The 27,182-nt window shown below is 33.6% G+C and overlaps 1 protein-coding gene across 2 annotated transcripts; it reads right to left on the bottom strand.

Moving 5' to 3' along the window:
- Positions 1 to 48: 48 nt before the first annotated feature.
- Positions 49 to 18,195, bottom strand: LOC113873649 (protein SPIRRIG). 2 transcript variants are annotated; one of them, XM_027511864.1, is made up of 20 exons: positions 17,601 to 18,195; positions 16,450 to 16,519; positions 16,258 to 16,343; positions 15,455 to 15,590; positions 15,316 to 15,372; positions 14,894 to 15,070; positions 14,338 to 14,529; positions 14,135 to 14,200; positions 12,812 to 12,926; positions 11,447 to 12,615; positions 10,535 to 11,234; positions 10,362 to 10,464; positions 9,594 to 10,269; positions 9,158 to 9,446; positions 7,410 to 9,060; positions 4,230 to 7,277; positions 3,564 to 3,872; positions 2,853 to 3,159; positions 2,605 to 2,751; positions 49 to 2,002 (listed from the first exon to the last, which is right to left on the bottom strand). In XM_027511864.1, the coding sequence occupies exons 1-20, from the start codon at positions 17,783 to 17,785 to the stop codon at positions 824 to 826; spliced, it is 10,662 nt and encodes a 3,553-aa protein (XP_027367665.1). In that variant the 5' UTR covers positions 17,786 to 18,195; the 3' UTR covers positions 49 to 823. The 2 variants fall into 2 exon arrangements, with proteins under 2 accessions (XP_027367665.1, XP_027367664.1); XM_027511863.1 differs by having other exon boundaries at positions 9,158 to 10,269.
- Between the last annotated feature and the right edge of the window lie 8,987 nt (positions 18,196 to 27,182).

Here is a 27,182-nt window from a genome sequence, read left to right as displayed (position 1 = left end):
CGTGTCCGTGTATTGGTATCATAAATGCAGAAAAAGAGGACAATAGATCAGAGCAGCAACTGAGCAAGTATGCAACACATGAAAGACAATTACACCTTACAAACATGTTGATCCTAAACAAACTATACAGAGAATTCGTGCTGCAAATGTGTGAGGCAAGCCAACAAACAAATAACTAAATGGGAGGAATATTCAGACAAAATGTACAAATCACAGGTACCTTAGTTTTCTTGTTTTCTTTCAGGGGCTCAATAAAATAAATGCCCCAATGTCACCATGGAAAAAGAATTTCCCAGCAAGGATTATACTGATCCCCCCAGCAGTCCAACGACCATACCTCACATTGGGCCTATCATTCCAATCACAATCCATTCCACGACTAGCCTTTTACTATACAACTTAATTAATTACACACTACAATCGAATATTTACATCAAAGAAAAAACAGGAGACTTCTCTAGCAAAATCAAAGTATTCTCCGCCAGTCACCGAAAATACAAAGCCAGCGGGCAACATTTGCTTTCTATTTTTCCACCTACACCTCATCCTTCTTCACCGAAGCTTCACCCACCATGTGAATAGATGGTACTCTTACATGCGAGTAGTTTCTCAGCCATGCTGTGACTGTGTGGTTTCGTCTTATCTTTCACAACCTTGTTTCCCCTGTCTCAATCTGGCCAGCATTCTTTCACAATTATCATGAATTATGAACATGAATCCTTCTTTTAACATTTGGTATCCACTCAGAACCCAATGTTAAGATTCAACAATTAAAGGCAGGCCAAAAGCTGAAGTCAGCACGATGAACCATCATATATGAGTTTCACCCCTGATTTAATGAACCTCGCAGACTCTCATCAGGTAGTGTCCAGGAAAGCAAGTGCCCGCCTGAATCCCCACTCAATAACTGTTTTAGATCAGTTGTGAGGTGAAGGGCAGTAACTGGATGCTTGTGGAACTTCAGTACTTTGCGTAGGATCAACCTGTATTCTGGTTCTTTTGCCCCAAGATTTAACCCTCCCAAGCCCCCAGAACCCGATTTGCTAAGGGAGCTATCCGGGTTGGAGCAGTGAATCATCTGCCACACCTTGACAGCTCCACTCTGATGACCTGTTGCATACCATTTTGTGTCCAACCAATCAGAAAAAGTACTGCTTGTCACTGAGAGAATAGAGTCAGATGGCAGTTGTGATGTGTTGATCATTGCCAGGCAATCTCCATTTATACTCCAAACAGCCAGAAGAATACCAGCTGCCGTAACAATCTCTCCGGTCAAGTCATTAACAAAAATTGCTGAAACTGGTGCTGGAAATTCTGGGAGCTGCCGAACAAAACCCATGGAGCTGAGATCCCATATAACAACAGTGCGATCTTCTGATCCACTCACAATAAGCATGTAAGGCTGGCTAACTTGAAGGCATGTAATTCTGGCTGTATGAGCACAAAGTGGCTTCTCCAACTTCAAGCGCCGTAAAGCACGGGGCCCAAACTCACTGACTCTCCATACATTAACTAGTCCATCATCAGCCCCAGTAACCAGAATCTGACCATCATGGCTCACACTAGCACACTGAATTTGATTACCTCCATGTAAATTTTCATGTGTTGAAAGAAGTCTATCATGTTCATAGCTCATAAATCTCAAGCTACGATCAGGAAAACCCCAAGCTACATATTTGGTATATGTTCTTGGTTTAAGCAAATTGTTAGTTCCCGCTATGAGAATTTTGTCATTGAGAGTAACAATTTGAGTCACAGGTGCAGAACTTCTGCGAATCTCATGTGGAACAAGATGAGTGGAATGTTTAAGGGGATGCGGAGGAAGTTTTCTGTCAGTTCGCCTTTTCACATGGGGCTTGAGGAACAGTTGCTTAGGTGTCTGCCCAAAATGATTAATTTGTGCTAAAATTGATGCTTTCATTGCAGGATCTGTAACTGAGTCTATGTCTACACTCCCTTCATATGTATAATGATAGAACACATTAACTGATTCCTCAGCAGCCTGTCCATGTACAGGAAAAAATGATATTAGGAACAAAAGAGAATAAATATTCCCAAATAGAAAACAGAGGTGAATTTAGCACATTTGTTGAAGACATATTTAGTAACATAATCATCAAGATATGTCACAGTTCAACTGTTGCAATCTATGTCAAAAAGCACACAATGAAATTTCCACAATCACTACAAAACCAAATCAAATGTCAATGCATAGGACTGCACAATTTTAAATGCCAGAAATAGACTCAACTCACAATTATAATATGGCACATTAAGACAATCAACAGAATGGATGCAAATAAGACTTAGAATTATACAGATGGTTGTGTCAACTGCTAGAAATAAAATAAAACATAGAAGACATCTTTCATAATCGGAGTCCATAATAGTCATGTCCCATGACAAACCAGAACAGAGCCTTCCACAAAAAAAATGCAGGTAATTATGTAAACAACTAAAGAAAGTGACGTTATATTGTAGAGCAAAACCTTCAAAAATAAATGACACAAAAAATTAACAATGTAACAATAAGATCCAAAAATTAAAATAACAACCAAACAAGATGGAGGGACAAGTATCTAAAATGCAAAACAAGACACCCACCTTCCCTCTTTGCTTATATCCAAAAATGAGGTCTATCCAGTTATGCAAATTTTCTGAGACATACTCAGATTCAAGAGCTTCCCTATGCTTACTGATGAACTCTCGGACACTACCTTTTGCCCATGGAGGTAGGACAACATCCCCAACCTGAAAGAAGCACCATAATAATTAGATTTACTAGTCACTTCACCTGCATTTTGGTTCTTAGAGAATTGAAAATAGCAAGTATATATTGGCAATAACATAACCTTCTCGCCAGATTGTTTCTCTCCCAAGTCAAGATTGAATCGATTCTCCAAGAACTCGGGCATATAGAAAAATTCTGGAATTAATTCCTTCACATCAGATGTGTTTCCCTTCCCAGCTGCACTAAGCCAAGTATCCCTTACACTATTGAAAAGGCGATCAGCATGATCAAACTGGCCACCCTGAAGTTTTTGATTCTCTGTACTAAATGGGGGTAGGCGGAGAAGATAGAATAGGACAATTCCAGCACTAGAATAATGAGACCCATAGTGAAACTTTGGGACCTCTGGATCATCCCAGCTCTCATATCTAATAAAGAATGAAAAAGTTAATGCAATGCATCAGAAGGAGAAATTATCTTGAGATCAAGTGCCACAGATACAATTCTTTGTTTATCTATGATATAATTATTATAATATCTGAATTCAGGAATATATATATATATATATATATATATAAAACTAAAAATAATATTCTAGGAAATGCAAAGATTGTTCTTATGTCTTCTTCCTGGATATTATAATTATAGTATAAATCTCATATTTTTAGTTCTGATTGAATGGATATATATTTGTCTGCATGCTTCTTTAACTCAGCAAAACATTTCAGCAAATAATCCCCAGGTATTGAATTTTTGCAAAAAAACATATCATATATAACCAAAGAAAAACTGAGAGCATACAAAATCAAGACAGCATTTAAAAGAGACCAACCTTTTTCTGAATTCATCTTCACCTTCAGGTGTCTGGCATCCCATAGGTTTATCAAGCCTGCGAAATGTTTTTGGGTCAGACAAATCAAGATTTTCACTCTCATAATCCGCAAGAACCCACGGAAATACAGGATATTGGGTAAGATCACTATATCCACGTCCTGCCAAGGTGTTAAGATGCATGAGGTACTGGAAATTGCTTATTTCTCCATTTTGCCACCTTTTTGAAAAGGATTTTGCCATTATCTTGAAAAGACGACTACCCTCATTACTCTCTTGTTTTGATGATCCTGAAATAGTTGTGTCCAACCTGACGCAATGCAGACATATTATGTTCAGAAACAAATGGAAAGGGGGAAGACACGCACAAGAGAAAATGGTATGAGAACCAAATTAGAAAACACAAAGCAAAGCTCAAATGTATGGCACAACACAGAACAATCTAAAGAACAACAGCTCTTGCATGATGGTACATCAAGTCCTCAGTTTTTTTATGCTGCAACTCGTCATCATAGTTGCCACATAAATGCTAATGTCAAACTAGGAATAACATCAAAAGATATGCTACTCACAATTGCCAGATGCATTAAAAATATGAAAAACACAGAAAAGCGACAAAAAAATGCAGCACCAAAAAATTATTAAAGCCAACAGAAATAATTCTTACATGCTGTTCCGAGGAAGATTTATAGCAACTAGATTTTTAAAAACTTCTTCTCTCTCTTTTTTGTGAAAAACCAAGAGATCATTACATCCATCCATGCTAAATATCTCAATAGCAACAGGACGTAACTGGTAATCACGCTTCAAAATCTCATGCACACTATCAAGCTTCCACATGCGCCAAGGATGAGGTAAGTTTCCACTGTTGTGTACTTTTTCCTTGCCCCATGCACCACCACTATACGCCCATGCCCTTCCCCCAACCAATGATTTAGCTGTTGTGCTCCATGATAAAGTTGATTTGGATTGAAAATCCACACTGCCAGTAACATCTTTCTTGACACCCAAAGCCTGATCAATAACTGAAAGTTCATCCTCACATTCCTTCTCACAAAAGCAACCCGAATCATCAATATAGAAGTTTTCAATCACATACAAACAGAATTCACCTATCAGGAATATGCCATCATGTTTGTCAAGACCTATAACCCGTTCACAGTTATATTTAAATCGTATTTTCTCAAAGGGTTCCAGAAAAGGTCTGATTAAGTATTCACCATTATCATGCAGTTCTTTATCAGATTTATCATCAGCAATCTTAACATCGTCAATTTTTGTAGAAGAAGATTGCCTTGGAGACCCCATTTCAGATCTTCCTAGTGTGCTTTCTTCTATTGGGACAGATATTACACTAGACTTGGCACCAAGCTCAAGAGCAGAATGAAGGCTTGCTTCATTTATGCTACTAGCCCTGTCATCATTCCACTCATTCTTATAAGAAACAGCATCTTTGACACTATCCAACTTATCAAAGAAAGGTTCATCAAACGGCTCAACATCAGAACCATTTTGTTTGTCACCACCTGTCAAAAATTGAAAATAAGGTTTTGAATCTGATGCATCAGGACCATTTTCGATTTTCCCTTTAGACAACTCTGGTTTCTCTAATTCAAAGTGTCCATCAAGTATATTTTGTATGGTATCAATTTTAAGTTTGCAGCATTCAAGTTTTTTCCGCATTCGATACGGACCTTCAATGGGACAAAGCTGCCATTCTGGCTCTTCAGTCAAAGAGGATTTACTTAGTGGGAATATCCCTCGTTCATGAACTAGTTGCTGTAAATGGCATTGCCAGCCACTCTCAGCATGTAGAATCCACCCATACTTATCCTGCCGAACAACTCTCAACTCAGTGGACATTGCATCACGAACTAAATCCAGTGCATATCTTCGCTCATTTACCTGCTCCCAGTGTCTTAAATCCAACTTTGCAGCTTCTCGAGATTTCCTTCCCATTTCTTTCTTACGACGACCTTCCATACCCTTGATTCTTACTCCAGGAAACTTTGCTGATCCTGCAATATACTGCACCCACATAATGCCTGCACACTGCTCCAATACCTTATTCACAATCTGTTCTGCACTTTGATACCAATCCAAAAACTCAGATAAACTTCTAGTCAATAATTTATCAAAACCACCATGGAGCACATCAATTTGCTGCCCTTGATTAGGTCTAGAAACAAGTAAGTCTTCCAGTGCGGCTCTCCTATGTACCAGAAGATACTTGAGCACATCAATGGTAATATTTTGCACATTCTGTCTTTTATCACAAAGAAGAGATATCAGATTCACGCATAGACAGCAATTAAGATCTGTATCAATGTTGCTGGGACAGAATATAATTCTTCTATGAGCAACCAATAATTGCAAGACAGTGCATATGTCAATCCCTGAATCATCTTGAGAGGAAGATGAGACCAGCCTCTTTTTAGGGTCAGTGAGCAAACCCAACCGCAAAAGAAGATCATCTTCCCCTATACTGGCTAAAAATGATGGGAGGAAGCAATATAATACCATTCGATTAGTGTTTTTAAGAATTGAATGGATATAAGCCTCTAGTTGCTTACTTCCTCTTGAAATTGATAAGAGCCTCTTTCCACCAGGAGCAGCTTCTTCAATTCTACCATCTTTATTTGCCAATTGCAACATTGATAACAAGAACTCAAGAGTTTTCAGTACCCCTGAAGGCTGAGGAAAAGCACCCATGTATACACGATCCACAATCATCCAGCACAAAGCATCCAAATTTGAGGACCAGCGAATCTTATCCAATTTTTTCTCATCTTCTTCATCATCACGTAACAGTCTCCTTTCAAGAAAGTTTATAAATCTACTGAGGCATAGGCCTTGAAAAACTAACACAGACTCACCATCAACATATTGAGGAACACTTTCCAAGATGTTCTCTATGAGCAGCGATGCTTTAATCTGTTCAGTCACAAAATCAGAAAGCACTTCTGCAATGAAATCTAACACGGCAGTAGCTCCAGCAGAACATGGACCACCACCATATCCAGAATCATCTATGTCCAAAAGCAGCTTTGAGGTTACAGCAAAGTAAGCATTCGCAGCAAATGGCCCTTGAGAACTAGACTTTTGATTTGAAGATGGATCAAACTCGCCAGCAGACATGGAAGAATCAAAAGAAGGAGTGGCAGTTAAGGGAGATTTTGCTTCATTATGGTTTGCACTTCCCAGCCAAGACGTCAATGCAACAACTGGTGATGAAGAAGGAGTGAGGGGAATTTTAGAACTGGACTTTTCTGACAAAATGGGAGAATCCAGCGCGGCAATAGATGCTGAGCTCTGGGAATCTGTTGGTTGTGGAATGTCCAAATTGCCTTTGATACTGTGAAAGCTGAACTCGTGTGCACTGGAAGCAACAGAGATTTGATCACCATCCAAGTTTTGAAAAGTTTGTACAGCTTCACAGACAGGTTTCTTAGACTCCAGCTCAGATACAGTAAGATTATTCTGCGATCTCTCACCAGCCATAGAGTTTGCTGGCACAGCTGTATCATCAGAACTTGTACTTACCTGCCCTTGAGGAAAGCTTCCAACACTTATGGAGGTTTTGACAGACTGATCCTGGTCCAGAGGCAAGCTAGAAAATGTATTTTGGGAACTGCATGTATCATCACAATCGTTCAAGGTTTTCTCTTCTGCCACTGCAGAGAGTTCTTTAGCCATTTTAACGGCATGTGCAGCCCTGCAACCACAAAAGGTTTAGGTCAACAAAAAGGACCCATTCTAGTTGAACTGAGTCAGGTAAGTAATCAACCTATGATTAAAAAAATTGTACAAAGAATAAAAGATACAGAGAGACCATCTCAAAACAAACCTCACACAAGAAAAATATAGGTCAATACAGCTTTCAAGAAATTCTGCACGTCTACAAACAGAAGTAAAAGGGGGGCACATCTTGGCCAGATCAACCATAAATCTTAGAACTGAAGTTGCAGCAGCAGGGGCTGATGCCTCTCCACCCATAAGGCGAGCAGCATATGTTTTGTGCATCAGAGCTTCCCCCTGAAGCTCACCAGCCATGTCTGAATTTCCCTCTACAAGCTCAGCCACAAGGCTTGCACCAACCTGGGAAAGATTACCAGTTTGGTAGGCAAGCATTGACTGCATGCTTACTCTATCAAAAGTAGTCTTTCCCATGGCAATCACAGCATCCAATAATTCTACAAACTTTAGTTCTGTGTAACTTCCATCACTTGGCATTAGGGCATGAAAGTCTAACATGCGGACCTCTGGTAGCCTAGGGTAAACGGGCTTGCCAAATATCAAACAAAATAAAATATAATAGATATCTGGGGAATCATAGAAACTGGGGAGCACCCGAACTAAACCTTGATAGCCTCCACCTGTACGAAATTTAAGTGCAAAAGTAGGAGAGGAAGTGAGACACACACCAAGTAGAGTCATGACCCATCTCATACTACTTGGATGAACTGCTTCATCAAGAAAATATGTAATCAACTTAGAGGAAACAACTTTATGCCACTGCTCAAGTAACTCTTCTGATTTAATAGTGACTTGTAGATCAATAAACATCTCTAGTAACATATTTCTGACAATTACATGTTTCCCCATTGATTCTCTCATAATTGGACGCTGTGGAGCCAACCCTGGTGGATCAAATGTCATAATCACAAATCTCACCACATTTTCAAGCTCAGAAGATAGAAACCCATCTTCCAAAATAACCCCAAGCAGTACAACCAATTTTTCTAGGACAGGAACCTCAACATCACCCCTTTGCAATGTCACTAATAAATGTTGAACAAGGTTAATTCGCCGCAAAACAGTAAGATTATGGTTTCTGTACCAATGCATGGACACTAAATTTTCAAGAAATCCAAGTAAAGCTATCTGGATTGAAACTTGGGCAGTTACCCATAATGTCCAATCCAATAAAACATGTTCAACCATGTCTGCATTTGACAAGACAATGCAATTTGAAGTTTCAGCACTAACGTCAGTATTTTCCAGCTCTGAAATGTGACTAAATGAATCTTTATGCACAGAAAAATCATCCATGTCTCCATGAGATCCAACTGAAGAATTGTCATCATGAAACTTTGACAAAAAATTATCCTCAAGACTGGTTTCCTGCAGAGATGAAACAGGAGACAAAGTAGTCTGAGTAGTCTCCAATTTCTTTGGTTCAGAAAAAGAAGCTTCACAAGCAGCAATTTGAAAGAAGATCTCAAGAGATTGCATGTCAAATAATGACATTCTACGACGCAGAAAAAGAGCAAGTAGATGGTAGCCCCTATATGTTTGCATGTCTTTAAGATTCTGAGGATTTTGATGAAGTGCACAGGCAAGTAGAGCAAGGGCCATGTGCAGCATATCTCTAGTTTCTGCTGCTTCAACAAGAGCCAGGACAAGTTCCATCCCACCAATAGGGCGGATAGTCTCTCCAATCACACCTTGCTTGCATATATAAATATCTCCACAGAGACGTCCAAAGCGTGGAATACCTGTAACCCCCAAATTGACAAAAAACCTGAGATTGAAGAAACAACTACAATAGGAGATAGGAACAAAAGATGTAACTTTCTAAATTTAATTACACACCTCCAATAGGAGAAGCAGCAGCTGACATAGGATCAACCAGATTAAGCATTGAAAAGCTACCAGATGATCGAACAAATTCAGTAGAAGTTCCATCAAATGCAAAAATAAGTTTCTTTCCTGAAAGCTGTAAAGAAAGGTTTCCAAGTCTGTCCAAATCCCAGACAATTCCACTCCCATCTGCTTTTAGATCTCCCTGCTTGCTGGTACCATCCAGTCTCTGTCCATTCGCAGCCAAAGTCAAATCAGCTTCTAAAGAATCTAAAATTGCCATACTACCACCGCCACAGGCCTGGTTAGGTACAAATTGGAGAAGATCTGTGTCTTGGAAGAGCCCTCGATATCCTCTACCAAGTATGTACATAAAACAAATACAGCCAGGGGTAAGCACTTCCTCAAAAAGATAGCAAGAGCGTAGTTTCCACGTCAAGTCACTAACTCTAGCATTTCCAACTGATGACCCAATAGTGACCTGTAATGGTTTACCAGGTGGGGATGGTGAATATCCTAATTTCCCAGTGTGTTTTAGTTTTCCATTTAGATAAACATATGCAAAACTAGCTTGAAACAGCCCAGCAAGAGCATTTGGTTTGCTGTGAATGACTGCAAGGTGATGCCACCTTCCTTCTTCAAGTTCTAAACCAGAAAATGATAAGTAGGAAGTGTTGCTGGTTGCAAGAGTTAGAACACCATCCTCCTGGAGATAAAGTTCAGCATAGGTTGCATTATCATTGTTAGTAGCACCAACAGAAAAAATCCTTAAGATATGTCGCTCATTCAATCCATTTGAACCAGAGCGCTTCTTGGAAGTGCCCAATTTTGAATTGTCATTGTCTTTTGATTGTGATTTTAAAAAATTACGAAACTGAAACCAACAAACAAATGAATAACCAGCAGCTGGTGGCCATGATCTTTCACCCAAGGAAACCTGAATGGCAGCATGCCCAACCTTGCTCATGTCCATCTCCACAAATGGTGCTAGAGACATATTTTCTGAGGCCATATCTCCCATCAGAATTAGATTTTCCATCATTTCAACAATTATATGACCTGAATTTTTCATCCTCATTTGCAGAACATATCTTATGAGCATACGAAGTTCAGATGCAGATAGCCTAATCAACAGAAACATATTGCGATTATAAATTGAGGAGCAGATTAAAATGCAGTAACTTTTACACAACGGCAATAAGAATTAGCATTCTACCTGTAAGAACCAAGGACTTCAACAATTTTTAATGCATAGGAAAGTAAAGAAGATGAACCCAGAAGAAAAGGATGGATCGTTTCCAGCAAAAGTTCCACACAACCTATTAACACCAGAAAAAATAAAGTGAGCATTAAAGAATAGATAATATGAGCAAACAATGTCATACATACCTACAGACGTGAGGCTTTCCTGATTAAAGGGACCAGCACGAGCCAACTTTTCAATCAAGTCTAAAAGTTTTAGCTGCAACATTGGAGTAAACAGCAACAATGAACGAATCAGAACTCTAACAGCAGCAGCATTGTAAACTCGCTCTTTATCAGGTTTAATTGGCCCTGATGGAGTCAATAAAAGATTATGAGATGACTCATTCTCAATTGCATTTGATTTTGTCAAACCCTCTGATGCTAAGAAAGGTGGAATCACTATTTCAAGGGCAAGTTCCAACATCAACTGGATAACTTGTTTTTCATGCTCCACACAAAGTAAGCCGGACTCGCTTAGAAGATCAAAGAAAGTTTGTGATGATATAATTGCATGCAACTTCATTCTATTAACAGCATTATCAGATACTCCAGCAATTACAACACGCAACAGATACGTAAACACCTTAATGTAAACATGCAATAAAGACTGGTCAAAGTCCCCACCATCACTTTGGAACCCATGGAGTGTAGTAAGCAAAAGAGAGAAACCAGTGGCTTCACCAAAAACCTTCTGAGCAGAATTATTAACTCCCAAGATACGCCAAAGTGCTCCCATAGTGTCGCACTTTGCATCAAGGGAAAGCTGGTATTGGGATCCTGAAGAACTTGTAACCATTCCACTTTTCAAAATTTCAACCAACACACCTAATTCTTCAGGATGAGCCTGGTAAAAGTTATAATCAGATAATCATCATCATGATTTCAAATAAGTAATAAACAACAGCATAAGTAATCTTGCAGGCAGTACACATCCCAAGACATTTAAGGAATTCAAGAATTATCCTTTTCTTATTAATAAACACACTTACTAAAGTCAATAAATGCACAAACCCAGCCATAATTTAAAATTCAGAATTTTTTACAATGTCAACAAACCTGTGATGTATCTTCAATTATAAGACATGACAATATCCTGAGGACCCCTGGACGGTGTACATCAGACACCAAAAGAGGCAATATTGCACTCACACCACTAGCTGAGCGGAATGAAGCTTGATTACCCTCGGCTTTCTTCAATAAAGACACCATGCAGTCCCAGGCAACAGCAATTGTAGCTTCAACTTCAAAAATAGGGAACTTTCCAGAAGCAGATTCCATAAGCTTAGGTGAAGTAATAATAGAATCCTTATTGTCCAGATGTTTCTTGAAACTACTTGAGCTACTTTTCCTCTCCAGTTGGTCAGAGTTACTATTCTGTTGTTCTGGACCCAAAATCCTGTGTTGCTTCAAATCATCTAACATAACTTCCAAAACTCCAACTTCTCGTAGAACTTTCTTGTATTGTTGGTCAAAGGACAACAGTTTTACAAAGAAAGAAAGTATTGTCTGTTTCAATGCTGATGTTATTGGTTGCTGCAATAAACAGCAAAGTGAAAGTAACTCTTGCTCAGGAACACAATTTACAACTGTCACAGCATACTCAAGAATTTTCAAGATTATTTCTTGCAAATGAGGAGGAAAACCAGCCATATTTAGGATTAAAAGTGGAACAGTTCGTAATTGCTGACATAACTTGTAGTTCTCTATGTGACCTGAAAAAATTTTGAACAGTCTGTTTAACACTTCGGCCTGCAACTCTCTGTTGTTAGCTTTGAGGAGAATATCTTGTAACATCTGGACTGCTTCAAGGTCTTTAATTTTATCATTTTCCTTATCCCATATTTCATCACCAAGCCACTCAGAAGATAATGTACGACTTTTGCTATGACCACCACCCTTGTTCTGAGAAGATTTAGAACCCTTACCTCCATAAGTACGTGGAGACTCATTTGGCCCAGATTGAGCTAGACTAACAAGGACATCTAGCAACCTAGATAATGTGGGTGAAAGATACTGAATGGAGGACTGTTCTTGTTCATTGAAATTTTGTCCTCCGCTAATTTGAGACCCATCTGAAGCAATATCTTGGTCATCAAATATATCAGAAGGAGTAGATTGAAAGCCCTGACTTTTAGTCATGCTGGACAGAGTTAGAGCAAACTGAACAAGGAATTGATATCCATGGGCATTATGTATGTCCTCTCGCAGTCTGACAGTAACAGCCTCTGCAGAATCAACAAAAGAAATCAGAACTAACCAACCTCAGCAGAGCGTGAGGGGAATAGAAAGCCTTTAATTTAAAAGTTAACAAGTGGTACCCATGGCAAAAAGAAATATATTGAACCAGATTTTAGACAATGATAGTGTTACATTTACAAGAACCCCATCCATTCCTCTTCTAATAAAACATTAGAAAATTACCAGCTCTATATGACAATTCTACACACTTGAGTAACAAGTCAACAATGCCTACTGTATAGGCAGAATCCCCACAATCAGGATCAAAATCTTTCACGGCTAATAAAAGAACTTTTATCTGCATGGAGGAAAATACATCACCAGATTAATTTCAAATATATGAAATGAACAATGTGGATAATCATTACTGCAATATTCTACAACAATGATAGTACTTAAAAGCTAGCATTCTAGTTTCATAATTGATCAAGGACCTCCAGCATCATCCAATACGGTCAGTGAACACTAAGTTTCAAAAAAGAAGACACGATCTTTTCAATAAATCTATTTTATTAAGATGTGACCAGAGCATACCAGTTAAAGGTTTGTTTATAACAATTTCATGAACTAAACAAAAACTTTTAAGAAGTGTCTTTTCTTAAGCAAAAGAATATTTCAGTACTGATGTTTTATGACTTGATGATTATGTTATGGTTACTAGCTTTATGTTGGAATGTACAGTGTTGGACAGTTGGTTGATGAAGACATGTTTCTACAAGATCAAAAGTAGTTAGTTCAATATATTTCACACTTAATTCAGAACTAATTCAAAGTAAACAGGCCAATCGTCTTTTGTCATGAATATTCAAACTGATTAAGAAAACAAAATCAACCATTCAAGAACATTATGGAATATAAAATGTTCCAATAATTTTTTACTCCAGCTACTTTATATTTGTTTATAGTTTCTCCCTCAAGCTAAATGGTACCCTTGCCTAATGTTTATATGCTTTTCCCCTTACACTTTCCTAAAGCTTTGCAAGGACGACCCTAAGAACCATATGGATATTTTCCACTGAATAACAGATAACTATTACAGAACACATTTTTTTTATGGAACCCACGACATATTTTACATATATGTAATGTAATTGCAAGGTACAAAGGATGATGTTATATAATTTCTTGTTAAGAGTACAATATCTAATAACAAAGTAAAACAGTTTTCTCTTCATTTTGCATCGGATTGTAAGGAGAAGAGACCAAAAGAGTTCCTTTTGACACAATATTCAAATCCTAAAACTACATCTACCCACCTATTGAGCCAAAGCCTAAAAGCAAAATAATAAAAATAATAATAGTAGTAGTATAATCTATTCTAGGAGACATAACATAATAATATATCATTATAAATTAGCCCACTGCTGCTAAACATTGACATATGCTATCAAAGTGGTAAGGATGAACACAAACTGCATGATAATATTATATAAGTACAAGAACAGTATTGTAACATGAGTTCTTTGCCGTGCAAAGAGTATTTAGATTTGAAAGTTAATGACATACCAAATGATGCTTGCGAATGTACTTGGCTGTGCTTCCAGTGTCATTTACCAAAAGAAGACCAAGAATCTAGAATTATATAAGCAGCATCAATACAAATAGTCAACCATCAGAAGAAAAAAATCAGCTCAAACTACTTATCATAAGCAATATTTATATCATTTTCATTTGATATTTTGACTGCAGATGAATACACCTCACTTTACCTGCATAGCATGTCTATGAAGTTGTATGCTGTGCAATGGAACAAGTCCTTCCTTATAACGAGAAAAAACAATCAGAGAACCCTTGGCAACCATTTGAAAAAGCAACTGAAGTGAATCATCCTCTATCAAACTCTGTGCTGCTGATGGATGGCTTGCTAGGGCTTTCATGATATGCACAACACTTCCCTCTACCTGCACCAGCAAAATAGTTTAAAATGCAAATTAACAAAGTGCACAAACATGTTTTCAAAAAACAAAGTGCACAAATATGATCTTGTATTATCCCAATTATTTACTCATAACCAACTCATTCTCTATTCTCTATAAAAAAGGGTTTGCACTAAGGAAATACAGAGGTTATAGAAATAATAAGTAGAATTAAAATCTGCAATTAAATGCTAATGTTTTCAATTTATCTAAAATCTGTCTTCCAGCTTTAGGTTGCCATAAACAAGGGAAAGAAACAGTGTAAAACAAAATTGTTTGTCCTCCAAGTGTTAAACACATAAAAAAAAAAAAAAAATTCAAGGTACATATATCAAGCAGAGTATGGAACCTCAAGCCGGCGGTCTTTCCCAACATCACCATTATAATAATCTTTTTGTAATATCAGCTGTTGATCAAGAGCACTATTTGGCCTCTGAATGGTTACGTCAGGATCGAGAAGGGCATTGAGAACTTGAATGAGACAGCAAAATATCCCAGAGTCAAGTAGAGATTGCTTGTCAATAGGCTGCAAAAAAATATACACATAAAAACTACTGCTTAATGCTTGTGACAAATTTTAAGCGATATTCAACTACGCAAATACAGTGGGTTTCAAAGCAACCGCAAGCTGTTTATCATACTAAACATCAAACCTAACCCACTTAAACCCCAAGGACAAAATGTATGACACACTAAGACACCAATATCAATTAGACTACTATTTCCACAAAAACACAGCTGTCAGATGGAAACACTTTCATAGAAGCATACCCCAGAGACAAGTATTTCCACTGAGGTTAATAAATTTGCTCCTGGACTGATTCCATCCTGCATAGAAGGGTATCTGTGTGAATATTAAAATAAATAGATAAGCAAAACAAAAAGTCATCAAGAAATGGCTAAGACAAACCTTTGTGACTTCAGAGAAAAACTTTAAAACTTGAGCAACATCCAAAGATCTTGTTTTGCTGCTGATTTTTAACTTCTCTATATCTGTTACAAATGCTCTTCCCACAACAAAAGAGAATATATGGGTTTCAACTAACCTGTTCCCCATAAATATTATCAAAAGTTAGCTAATCAACTCCAATCACAGAGATAAATAACATATTTTAACATATTTAATAATAGCATATACAATTATAAGTCTAAGCAATAAAGATGCAGTCTATATTTTTCAAAACCTTCAGAAAGAAAATGGGATGACATGAACCAGCTCCCAAGTTTATTTTAAGATAGTATTCACAGCAGAATGAAACAAATTTACACTTCCAACCATATTTTTATAAAATGCTTTTAGTATTTTGGATGACAAAGGGCATCAAATTCAAAGTTTACTTGATGACCAAGAGTATTTCCATTTCAAGTCCACAGTTTTCCATATCAGCCTTTAAGTTACAACAATTTTACATATCACCATTTTCACTTTCATCAATGCTTATTTATAACGAAGAAATAAAGCAGAACAGTTAAGCACATAAGTAGCATTACTGCACCATACACAAGTACAGCAAAAGCAAATACATGCAAAAGCATGTTGCACCTTCCAACTGAAAGGTTAATGTATGTTGGGGTTATCATTCTACAAAACCAATAATTCTATTACTAGGGGACAAAACATTTACTCCTACCATCCAATCACAACAATGATGTTGATATAAATTAAGGCATGGGTAGCAATGCAATGAAGCTAAGGAGAAAGTGTTTCTTTACATGGTAACTAATTGAGCTACATTAGCATGCTGCTTCACTAATCTACAAAAGGCATCTATACTCATATTCAAGGCCGCTTCTTTTTCCTGCAAGGAAAAAGAGAAAGCATTAGCAACTCCTGATTTACCATAATCAACGATAGCAATTCAAATCTCCATGAGACCATCAAAGTAACTAAGCAATGACAGGAACCTTCTCAGAGCTGGATGACCGAAACTCTTCCCAGAATCTCTTGAAGTCCAATTCCAGTTCATGTTTGTCCCTGATTTAAAGTTAAAAAAGGTCATAATCGCATCTAACATCATAGCCAAAGCATGTCATGGTAGAAAACAATCCATGAAAATCAGTTTTCACTAATTATGAAACACAGAAGAACTCGAAATTGAACACATTAAATAAAAGGATTTTAATATACAGAATAATTAATATTAGTCCAAACAATAAGCCAAGGCAAGGAATGTTCTGAAATCTGCCAATACTTCCGCGTGGCAACAAGATCATATACATCAGCACATTCACCAATGAATGGATGTTTGAAATTAAGAACTGGTGTGTTTTCATCAGTTTAAACAATGTGTCAATTTAAATCTTCCAATCAATAAATATGACCATCTGGCAGCTGTAACCAAATAAGAAAAAATTCCAACATGCCCAAAATTTAACCCCGATTCTGTAATTGAGCTATGCATAATGCAGAGATGACCTCTCATGCAGTTAAGCTTCAACAACTGCCAGATGCACCATTACAGAACTGGCACGTTACTGGTATAGTATTAGTAAATGAAGTTAGTTGCACAATCCTACCCAAGATAATAAATTAAGTAACGAAACTTATTGAGTAAAAAAAAAAAGATTGGCAATCTCATGTGCAACTAAAATACTACTATCCCAAGCAAATCCACCAGAAATTCTACATGATAAGATTAGAAACCCAAACACACAGAGATTGAGCACCGCACTTTAAGAACCAAGTTTTTTCTGCCTAGCGTCATCCCCTTCATAAACTAAAAACTGAGCTTCGAACAATTCTTAGTTCCTCACAATTAGCAGCAAACAGAAACTAATAAAGGATCTTGCAACTCCATGCAAGTAAGTCTACGTATGCGTTAATCAAAACCTATTTCACCCTTCCACAGTCAAAAGACAATAACTAAAACCACCTATCCTATCTTATTTTTTTTCTGTTTACAAGCAAATCAAAGTGAATGCAACACTCAAATCAAATACAAATTTCACTGATCAAACCTAAACCACAGAACTGAATGTTGTATAAACCCAAGAAAGGAAAGGAAAAAACAAGGTTCCAATAAAAAAATTAAAAAAAAAAGAGAAATGTATGGGACCTGGTAGGAGATGAGGCAAGGGATTGGAAAGCTGAAGCAAAGGCATTGTTATCGCGGGAAGAAGACGAAGGAGGAGAGGCAGAAGGAGCAGCAGAGGGTGGCGATTGAGTGAGGCCAACCTTCTCTTTGAAGTCCTTAAGCAATGTAACCCATTTCATCGTTCTCCCTTTCGATCCTTGAAACATATGAACAGCTCTCTCATCCGATGACCATTCGCCAGATCCACCACTCACCTACCAATTTCCCTCCGAAAAGGGAAACAATCCACAAAAACCATTCAAACCAACCACCTCACAAAACAAATTATTACAATCTCCAATTTCAGCTGCAAATGCGTTCCACCGTGCCGATCAAAAATGCCGGGAAGGTCCAAAACACCAAGATCTACCAGATTGCGATTCGTAGGTTTTAGATTTCTCAATTCACTTCTTCCCCCGTGTTTCGTTTTCCTGCTACGTCTCTCGTTTTACTTTTTTTTTTTTTTTTTTTTTTTTAACTTTGCTCGATCAATCTAATTTTCTCTAATTTTTCGGAAAATGTTTCGGTTGTTCGCAGCCCTAGAAAGCGTGGGGAGCTAACGAAACAAGAACACAAAACGGTGAGTGTTGTTTTAGAGAGGAAAAAATAATGCCAGCTTAGATTGCAAAGTGGGAAAAAAAATTAAAAAATATATATATGAAAATGAAGGGGAAAAAAAAAAAAAAGGAAATCGCGTTTTCTCTCTCTCTATGTGTGTGTGTGTGTTTGTTTCGGACGGCCACTCGCTCCTTGTTCTTCGATCAAGTCTTTCTCTCTCTATCTAGCTCTTTGGGTTGGTAATATATAGTCTAATCTCTGAGTTTCAGTTTTCGCGCACACACCTCGGCCACGTCAGCGTGGGGTCCACGAATGAGAACCCTCCACGTGTAATGCCGTGATTGAAGGACAATACGTGAAACCCTCGCTCTTTCCACCCTCTTCTTCATGCGGTTTGGTCTGCGAAAGGGGGTTGAATTGAATTGGATCAGACACACCATTTCCTATATTCTTCTTTTGACATTTAGTTGCGAGTTGCGACATGTGACCTGTTGTTAATTCATTATTCATTTTTGGTTCATTTGCTTCTTCCCGCATCATATATTATAAACTGGATTTTCTGTTTATTCGAGAGCTATTTCATGTTGAGATATATTACATTCCTTAATAACAAAGCCATATATATGTCACATAGCTAGCTTCCTTAGCGTTGGGGAAATGCCAATATACAATGAAGGAGTTGTTGCCCAATTACATTTTTTTTATTTTTCCTTTAGTTGCAAACCAGCCAAATAATGAGAATGTTTGTTCTGTTTTCTTTTTCTATTCTTCAAAATGGGGTTATCTTCAATCGGATATTAATGGGAGCAGATTCTCTCTGTTGAAAAAAAATGGAGATGCTGCGGTGACGAAATCTCACCTTTATCGTTCTAAATCATATTTTTAAATAAAATATATATATATAGTATCAATCAGATAGAACATATATATAAAATGAATGGGCAAGATACCATGCAGTGATAGCATCATCTCTGTAAATCCGTTATTCACATTAATAGAGTTCGAAAATAATTAAAAGTCTCTTTGAAAGATTTTGTAAATCATTTTTTAAATTTATTGTTATTCATTTTTATATAATATTCAAATAAATTGATTTTGTTGTATTTTAATCATTTTTATTATTAAATTTATTACATAAACTATTATCTAAAAAAATTAAATAAATTGCATATTCCAACTCATCGTAACTATAAGTTATGATCTTAGAAGGCGACATTTTAAAAATAATATTAATAGTTTATGAAAACTTATAACTATTATTTTTAATATATTTTAATAAATTTTTTAGTACAAGTTACTGTAATAAAATTTTCAGTTCATTAAAATAAAATTTACGATCAAATTGATAACATTTTGATACCAAAAACTATTAAATTACCATTTAATTATTTCTATATACATTTTTAATAATTTCAACACACTAGAAATTTGTTATTATGAAGTAGTCTTATATTGTTATTTGAAATTTATAACATAACTACGCGATCTATATTTGAGAGGGAGTCTGTCACACAGGTTCCCAACGAAAATTGTCAATTGGTTAATATTATTAGTTAAGTTATTTATTAAGGTAATTTTTTACGGAATTTTAATATTTGAAGGTACATTTATATACTATTTGCTACTATTATAAAAATATATTTTCACTTTGATATCAAATATTTTGAAAATAATATTTTTATTAATTACTTGTTTAATGATTTAAACAAATATATATATATATATATATATATATTGGAGGGATCAAATTACACTTATTTTGATAACCTTAAATTAAGTAATTTAATCATGAATTCAATCATTAAAATTAAAAATTTTAATCACATAAATTATATATACAAATTTTAAAATTAATTAATTATGTCTTAAATTAAATACAACTTTATTAAATTAAATTTTGCAATTAGTTTTTTATTTATTTATTTGATTTAAAGTATCTTTCATTTTAATTGAAATGACGCTGTATTGTGCACGTGAGGTTTTTGGTTGATTGATTAATAATGGGTTATCGAACTTTAAATTATGGAGTCGATGGTTAAATTAAAGACCCGAGTACAGAAACCAAATCAATTTCATTAGTTAGTTTAATTTAATTTTTCAAATTTATTACGTTCGCCCAAACCTCATCGTTATGTTATTTGGATGTAATAAAATGAATAGAAAATTATAATAAAAGAGAAAATATATAAAAAATGAAATGAAATAATTTGTGATGTTTAAATAGATAAAAATTTAAAATTTTAAAAGATTACTTGTTTGGACGGATAAAAAATTATATAATAAAAATTTTATGATGGCAATAAATAATTATTTTAATAAAACATTATTCTCAATTATGTATTTTTAATAAAATATAAGAAAAAATTGACCCCTTTTTTTTACACAAAATCTTGAAAAGTTTGTACTGAATTCCACTTTTTTTTATTTATATAAAATAAAATATTCAAATATATTAACACTTTTCCACCAATATTACACGTATTTTCCATTATCATTACCAGTGTGCATTATTGACATGTTTTAGACAAACGAAAAAAAGAAAAACTAACTAACCAAAGAGTTAAGAAAAACAGAAAATGTAGTAAAACCAAGTACAAATCCCATCCAGTCGTTAACATTATAGAAAAAGGAGAAAGGATACTTTAAAAATAAAATAGAACTTTGTTATATTTTTTATTATTTTAAAAGTAAATATTAAATAATATATATATATACATATATCTTTTTAAAAAGTATTTAATAATTATTTTACATCATAATTAAAATAATTTGTAGAAAATAAAAAGTGATAAAAATTTAGAATTATTCAATTAAATACCAACAACGGCTATGCCAAAAGCAGGTATAAATAACTTCTAATACCTAACCACTATTGGTACCGACATTAATTTTATGATAAAATTTTTACTTATTTGTTTTGATCTGCCGTAGTGTCCTGTTTCACCGAGGCTAAATTGTTGAATGTTCATGCATCCTTTCTAAGAAAGAAGATTTATTCCAACGAAGAAGAATGTAAATATAATAATAAAAAAATACTCATACCATTATTTTTATGACACATTTTTTAATTATTATTTAAATTTTCTTAAAATTATAAAATATTAATTTTGTAATAAAAAGAACAAAACTAATCTAATTGTTATAATTTTAATAAATTTTAATAAAAATTTTGCCAACATTTCACTTAAAAAAAGACAAAACACCGTATTAACTATTTTCTAATTTTTCAAATATTGTACGTGTAATGTTTTAAATAAATAAATATCTAACTTAACCATAAATTTTAAGAAGAATACACCGTATTGTGCCAACATAATATGTATCAAATCATATCATATCAACAATTATTTTAATATTATAAAGGACTCAATATATTTAAATACACGTCATATTATCGTCAAGTAATAATAAAAATTAATTTAAAAATACACAATTTATGAGATCAGAAATAAAAAATAGATTTACCCTATTTACAAAATTTAAGACATTTCTTATCCTCTTTTAACTTTATTTTCTGTGTATTATAATTTTACTAATCAAGGATAAAAATAGGCTGATATAAGTTAAATTCTAGAAGATTTAAATTTTTTTTATTCAAATTTAAATTATTTAAAATTAATTTTATTGGATGAAATTAAAATTTTAATATAATTTAAAAAATGTTTTAATTTAACTTAAACTAAATTTGTATCAATGCACACAATTTGTTCCTAATAAAATCGCAGGCCACATATATGTTTGTGCACACTATTTTGAGTTTTACTGTGTTTTTTTTATTTAAGCTTTCTAAATAGGTAGTTTTAAAAAATACACTTTGTTTTGGCATTGTGTGTAAAACATAAACTATTCTTGTTGTTTTATATTGACAATTGTTATTTTTTGAGTTAAAAATTAGTCATGACTGTAGCATTATTTTAGAAGTTACTTAAAGTATGATCTTTTAAAAATAATTAAAATTTGTATTTAATTTTGTTAAGAGTTTAAAAAAAACACACTAAATATATTAGAAGTTAATTTTTAAAGTAAATGTGATATTTCATTAAAATATTGAAACAAATAAATACTTAAAATTCACACCCAAAAAGATGACGACAATTAGCCAAATTGCTTCTTTTTTTTTTATTTAATGGTTGATCATTACATTGTTTGATTCTTAGACAGTTTAACCGTGAACTTAATCTATTGGAAAATTTTAATATATTTGTATTTTTAAAGTATTGAAAATTTAATTCTCTTCTCTCACCCTAAAAAGAGATATAATATATTCCTATAGTCTTGTGTCGGTTTGTCCATTAAATAATTACACGTTTCTTCAGAAAAGGGATGAAATAAAATTGAATAACATTACATATGTGTGTATATAATTTAAAACATAATTTTTTAAGATATCTATCATATTAAAATCTCTTAATATTTAGAGAAAATTAAATAAATGAGTAGAAATGTTATTTAATGAACAAAATAAACAAAGGGTTAGGAAAGAGACTGTCTGAGAAAGGAAAAAATAAATAAAAATCACAGACAAAAGTATCACTCTTAAAAAATAAAACACTGTGCTATTTAAACTATTTGTGTGATCTTAGTTATGATTTGGAACTCTTTCCATTTTTTACTCAAATTTGAGAACACTGCTTTATGAAATAATACAAACTAAAAAAGAATAAACAACATGAAATGAATCCATTGGTTAGAGGGTGACCTGAAACCTAATGCAAGGCAACTACGGAAAATAAGGCATCGCTTGGTCTTAAGATACATGACCGTATCAGTGCTTGCACGTTTATTATAGAAATTTGTAATTAATAGGTTTTGTCAATTTCAACAACCTGTTTTGATTTTTCTTTGAATTAAAGTTACTGTGAAAATTATAAGTTAGGTAAGAACGAGTCACAACAGTTTACTTGCTGCACATGGAAATCATGAACACCTAGTTATTTTGTTTTTCATCTGGTAGGAAATGTTTGTATGAAGGGTAAAATAAGAAAAAATAGAGGAAAATAATTATGAACGTGAGAAATAAAACAAATGATATTTTACTTGTTTAAACAACTAAGAAAAAAAGATAAAAATAAAATAAAAATCATTATTTAACAATTTGATTGATGATAAAAAATGCCTACAAATCCATCTGATCTGCCTCTCATGTTCTCCCTCCTTCGTACCTTTTTCAATTTAAAGTCTCTTTTTTGTGCCTCTCAAAAAAAAATTTGTTTGTCCCAAATTAAACAAAACAAATTTTTAAAAAAAATTGTAATTTATTTTTTCTTTTATTTCACTTTCTCAAACAACTGAAGTTTCAAAAATCTATTTGATTTGAAAGAAGGAAAGAAAAGATGTGCCAGAAAATAAAATTTTATATTTCCTTTAGTTTTTTTAAAAGAAATAAAATGAGACATTTTTTTAGTCCTTATTATAAGAAACAAATAATAGATTCAACATGCATTAATTACTAATTTTTTTTTATATTTTTCTTTTTTTAATATCATTAAATATACAAATTACTAACAACACCATTTAATATCATAGATATTTTTAAAATAAAAATTATATTTATAAAAAATATAACAAAATTAATTACTTTTCTTAATCTTAGTAATTTAGTCTTTTGTTTCTTATAAGAAAAAAAAATAGAGGGAGTAATACTTTTATTTTTAATTTAGTTTTTTAAAAATTAAGAGAAGGAGGGTAATGGGACAAAATATTTGTTCACTCAAACTTTAAGTTTCTTTCAAAAGTAAGGAATTTGAAGGGTTAAAGTTTTTTAAACTTAATTCAATAATTTTTCAAATGTATTATGTGCATGTAGCTATTTAAAATATATAATAATAAAATTATGTTATTTTCTATCCTCTCCTCCATTTCTTTTGTTAATCAGACAAAATATTATTTTTTTAAAAAAAATTTCTCAATGATTCTGTCAAATATCTCCTTTTTTTTCTCCTCATTTTTTATGCCTTTTATAATTAGAGGTGTTATCGTGATGTGATCCCATGCAGTAAACATGTATAAAATGTTATTCTGCATGCATAAGTGTTTATTGAGATCCAATGCAAGAATTAGGCTTAATAGAAAAGGGAGACTACAAGCAGTCCAAAGATACTAGATCTAAATGAATTATTTCATATCAATGTAGAAACAAAAAATAAAAATATAAAATTTCCTCCGAGCGACCAAGGAAGTGGGTGGAGGGGCTATGGTTTGTTTTTAATATTTAAAATATAAAATTAAAATTTTCACATCATAAAAGTTTATATATATATATATATATAATCATTTTTTTCAATTTTTTAAAATAGTATATAATGTTTAAATAAGTAAAGAATAAAAATAGTAAGATTATTCGCCTGTTTACGGGTTAAAACCCGCTACAAGTAATATGCATAAATAAGATTGAAAAGAATAATAAATTATAGACGTTGCTGCTGAATATATTAAAATCACAAATTAAAAAAACTTTATTAAAAAAAACTATGCTATATATATAATTTTAAGAAATTTTTTATTTAAATTCTTAATCAATGTATTCAAATTCGAAAGATGAAAACTGAAAGCAACATGTCACAAACTTGAAAGGTTAAGGAAGCTATCGACAACAAAGGCTTTTTTCACTTATAAAGGACCTGACCCAATTAGTCCCTTTATGGCTCTATCCAATTCCTTAGTTGCTAAGTTGACTTTTCCAGTGATTATTAGAGTTACTTTGTTAGAATAATTTAAATTAATACAATTTAAAAATAAAAAATTATTAAAAACTTAAAATTTTTATGTTTTTCAAAGAATATACTGTATAAAATTTTATTTTGTATAGTTAGATAGATGTTAAAAAATCGTATGTATTTTTTATTTTCATTCTAAAATCTAAACTGCATGGGGGAGGCGCGTGGGAGAATAAAAATGCATGAGAGTGACAGAGTCTGAACTCTAAAGTGTGTATGAGAGAGCGAGTGGGAAAAAATTAAGTGAAAAAAGACCGATTTCAAAATATATAAAGGTTTTGTGGGCTCCACATAACGTGACAAAGCGCGTGAACGTGGCCCCCATGGATCATTCAAATTAAGGGAGAAACCGCGCGACTTCCGGAGTGCGATGTAGCTTTTTTATTGTTTGCTTTTTCGTTTTTTCTTTTTTCTTTTAAATAATTGACGGAGAGTATAACTTTTTTTCTTTTATTCTCTTTTTAAAATTTTGTGATAACGTGTTTGTAATAACGTTAAATATGTCAACGTAAATTTATGAAAATCAGTTAGTAAATATTTAAATTAGAAACTACATTAAGGGTTTATTTGTCTAAATGTCAATAAAAAACACTTTCGTAAATCAATTTCTTAGAAAATGTTACTTTTACTTAAGAATTTGATTAGAATATATTCATACTGTAATTTAATTGTAAATTATCGCATAAATTAATTATTTTTCATTGTAATTACTACCAAAAGTTGTATTTGAATTTAGTTTCTAATTACTTAATATTGTAAATATTTTTATACTAAAAATATATTAAAATTAAACTTTTGAATTTATAAAAAAATAATTTATTTATTTATTTATTTGCTAATCAAAGGGCTAAAAGCTCAACAAAAAAAACTATACAACAAGTTTAGGATCACCAAAGCTACAAGAATTAAAGCTCAAAAAAGGAAGAAGAGAGAAAAGGGAATCATAAACTAGTACATGAAAGAAATAAGATAAAAGTTTATTTTGACAAGTAAATCAACACAATAATTAGCTTCTTTACAAACATAATTCATTTTCACAAATCTGATCAATTTCAAAGCCTCCCTTATTTTACAAATAATATAAAATAAAAGATGTGAGGTAGGCTAAAGCTTTAAAATAAGAGAGATAACTTCTTTTGAATAAGATTCAATCCAAATAAACGACAAATTTAGTTTAATCACCAATTGAATACTAAAGAGTAAACTCCAAAGTTCTGCAGCTATAGGAGAACAGAGCTCAATTTTCTTGTAAAAACTAGCTATGCACTTGCCTTAGCATTTATAATCAAACCACCACAAGCCGCAACTTCCCCAGCATTGGAAACGGCCCCATCAACATTCAACTTGAAGTGATCAGTAGGAGAGGGAATCCATCTAACCATTCCATGTAAAGAATAAGAGATTTTCCTATAAAAAACACTAAAAAACTTTACCCAATGGTTAGCAAAAATAAAATGACTTCAAACAGTTTTAGCAAAAGGACAATCTCTCAACACATGTATTACAGTTTCCTGATCAAAACCACACCTATGACATAAGGGAGAATCAGTAATCTTTCTTTCAAATCTTTCCTCATTTGTTAATAGCTTTCCATGAGCAATTTTCTAAAGAAAAAAAAAATTAGAGGGTCTGCCCACTTTCACACAGTCTGAAACATGGGTTGATTAGAACAATCATTAAGCCTATCATAGCTCAACAATAAATAAGCGATCTTTATAGAAAAAGTCGCATTATTAGTTAAGGCCCAATACACAGAATCCTGACTATTAGTTCCAATAGGAGGCCTGAGTTGATCAATAGAATGGCAGATCTAGTCTAGGAGAAAAGAAGATAATTTATTCAAATTTCACTCACCATTAATAGTAAACAAGGCTATAGGGAGGTCCAACTTAGATACAAGGATTGGAGAATTGACAAAATTAGAGAGATTATTAAAGTTAGAGACCCAATTATAAGTCCAGAATTTTCTTGACATACCATCCCTGATAGTCTAGCCCAGTCCTTTGGAAAAATGAGGCTAGGCAGACATCATACCCTTCCATAGGTGAGAAACTCTAGAGTTATTCCTAAGATGACACTCATTTCTCAAGTTAAACCTATATTTTTTAGTGAGCACTTGGGCCTAGAGATCTGAGGGGAAATTAACCAGTCTCCAACACAATTTCATCATAAAGGCTTTATTAAAGGTATTCAGATCATTAAAACCCAGCCCTCCAACATTCTTAGGAGAGCAAATTTTATTTTACCTTAAAAGATAACATTTTCTACCATTTAAAGAGTCTCAAATAAA

The sequence above is a fragment of the Abrus precatorius genome, unplaced genomic scaffold (genome assembly GCF_003935025.1).
Source record: "Abrus precatorius isolate BTA unplaced genomic scaffold, Abrus_2018 Scaffold7, whole genome shotgun sequence".
In the NCBI taxonomy this organism is placed as follows: Eukaryota; Viridiplantae; Streptophyta; class Magnoliopsida; order Fabales; family Fabaceae; genus Abrus; species Abrus precatorius.
The sequence above is the reverse complement of the archived record's forward strand: the minus strand, read 5'-3'. Positions and strand labels throughout refer to the sequence as shown.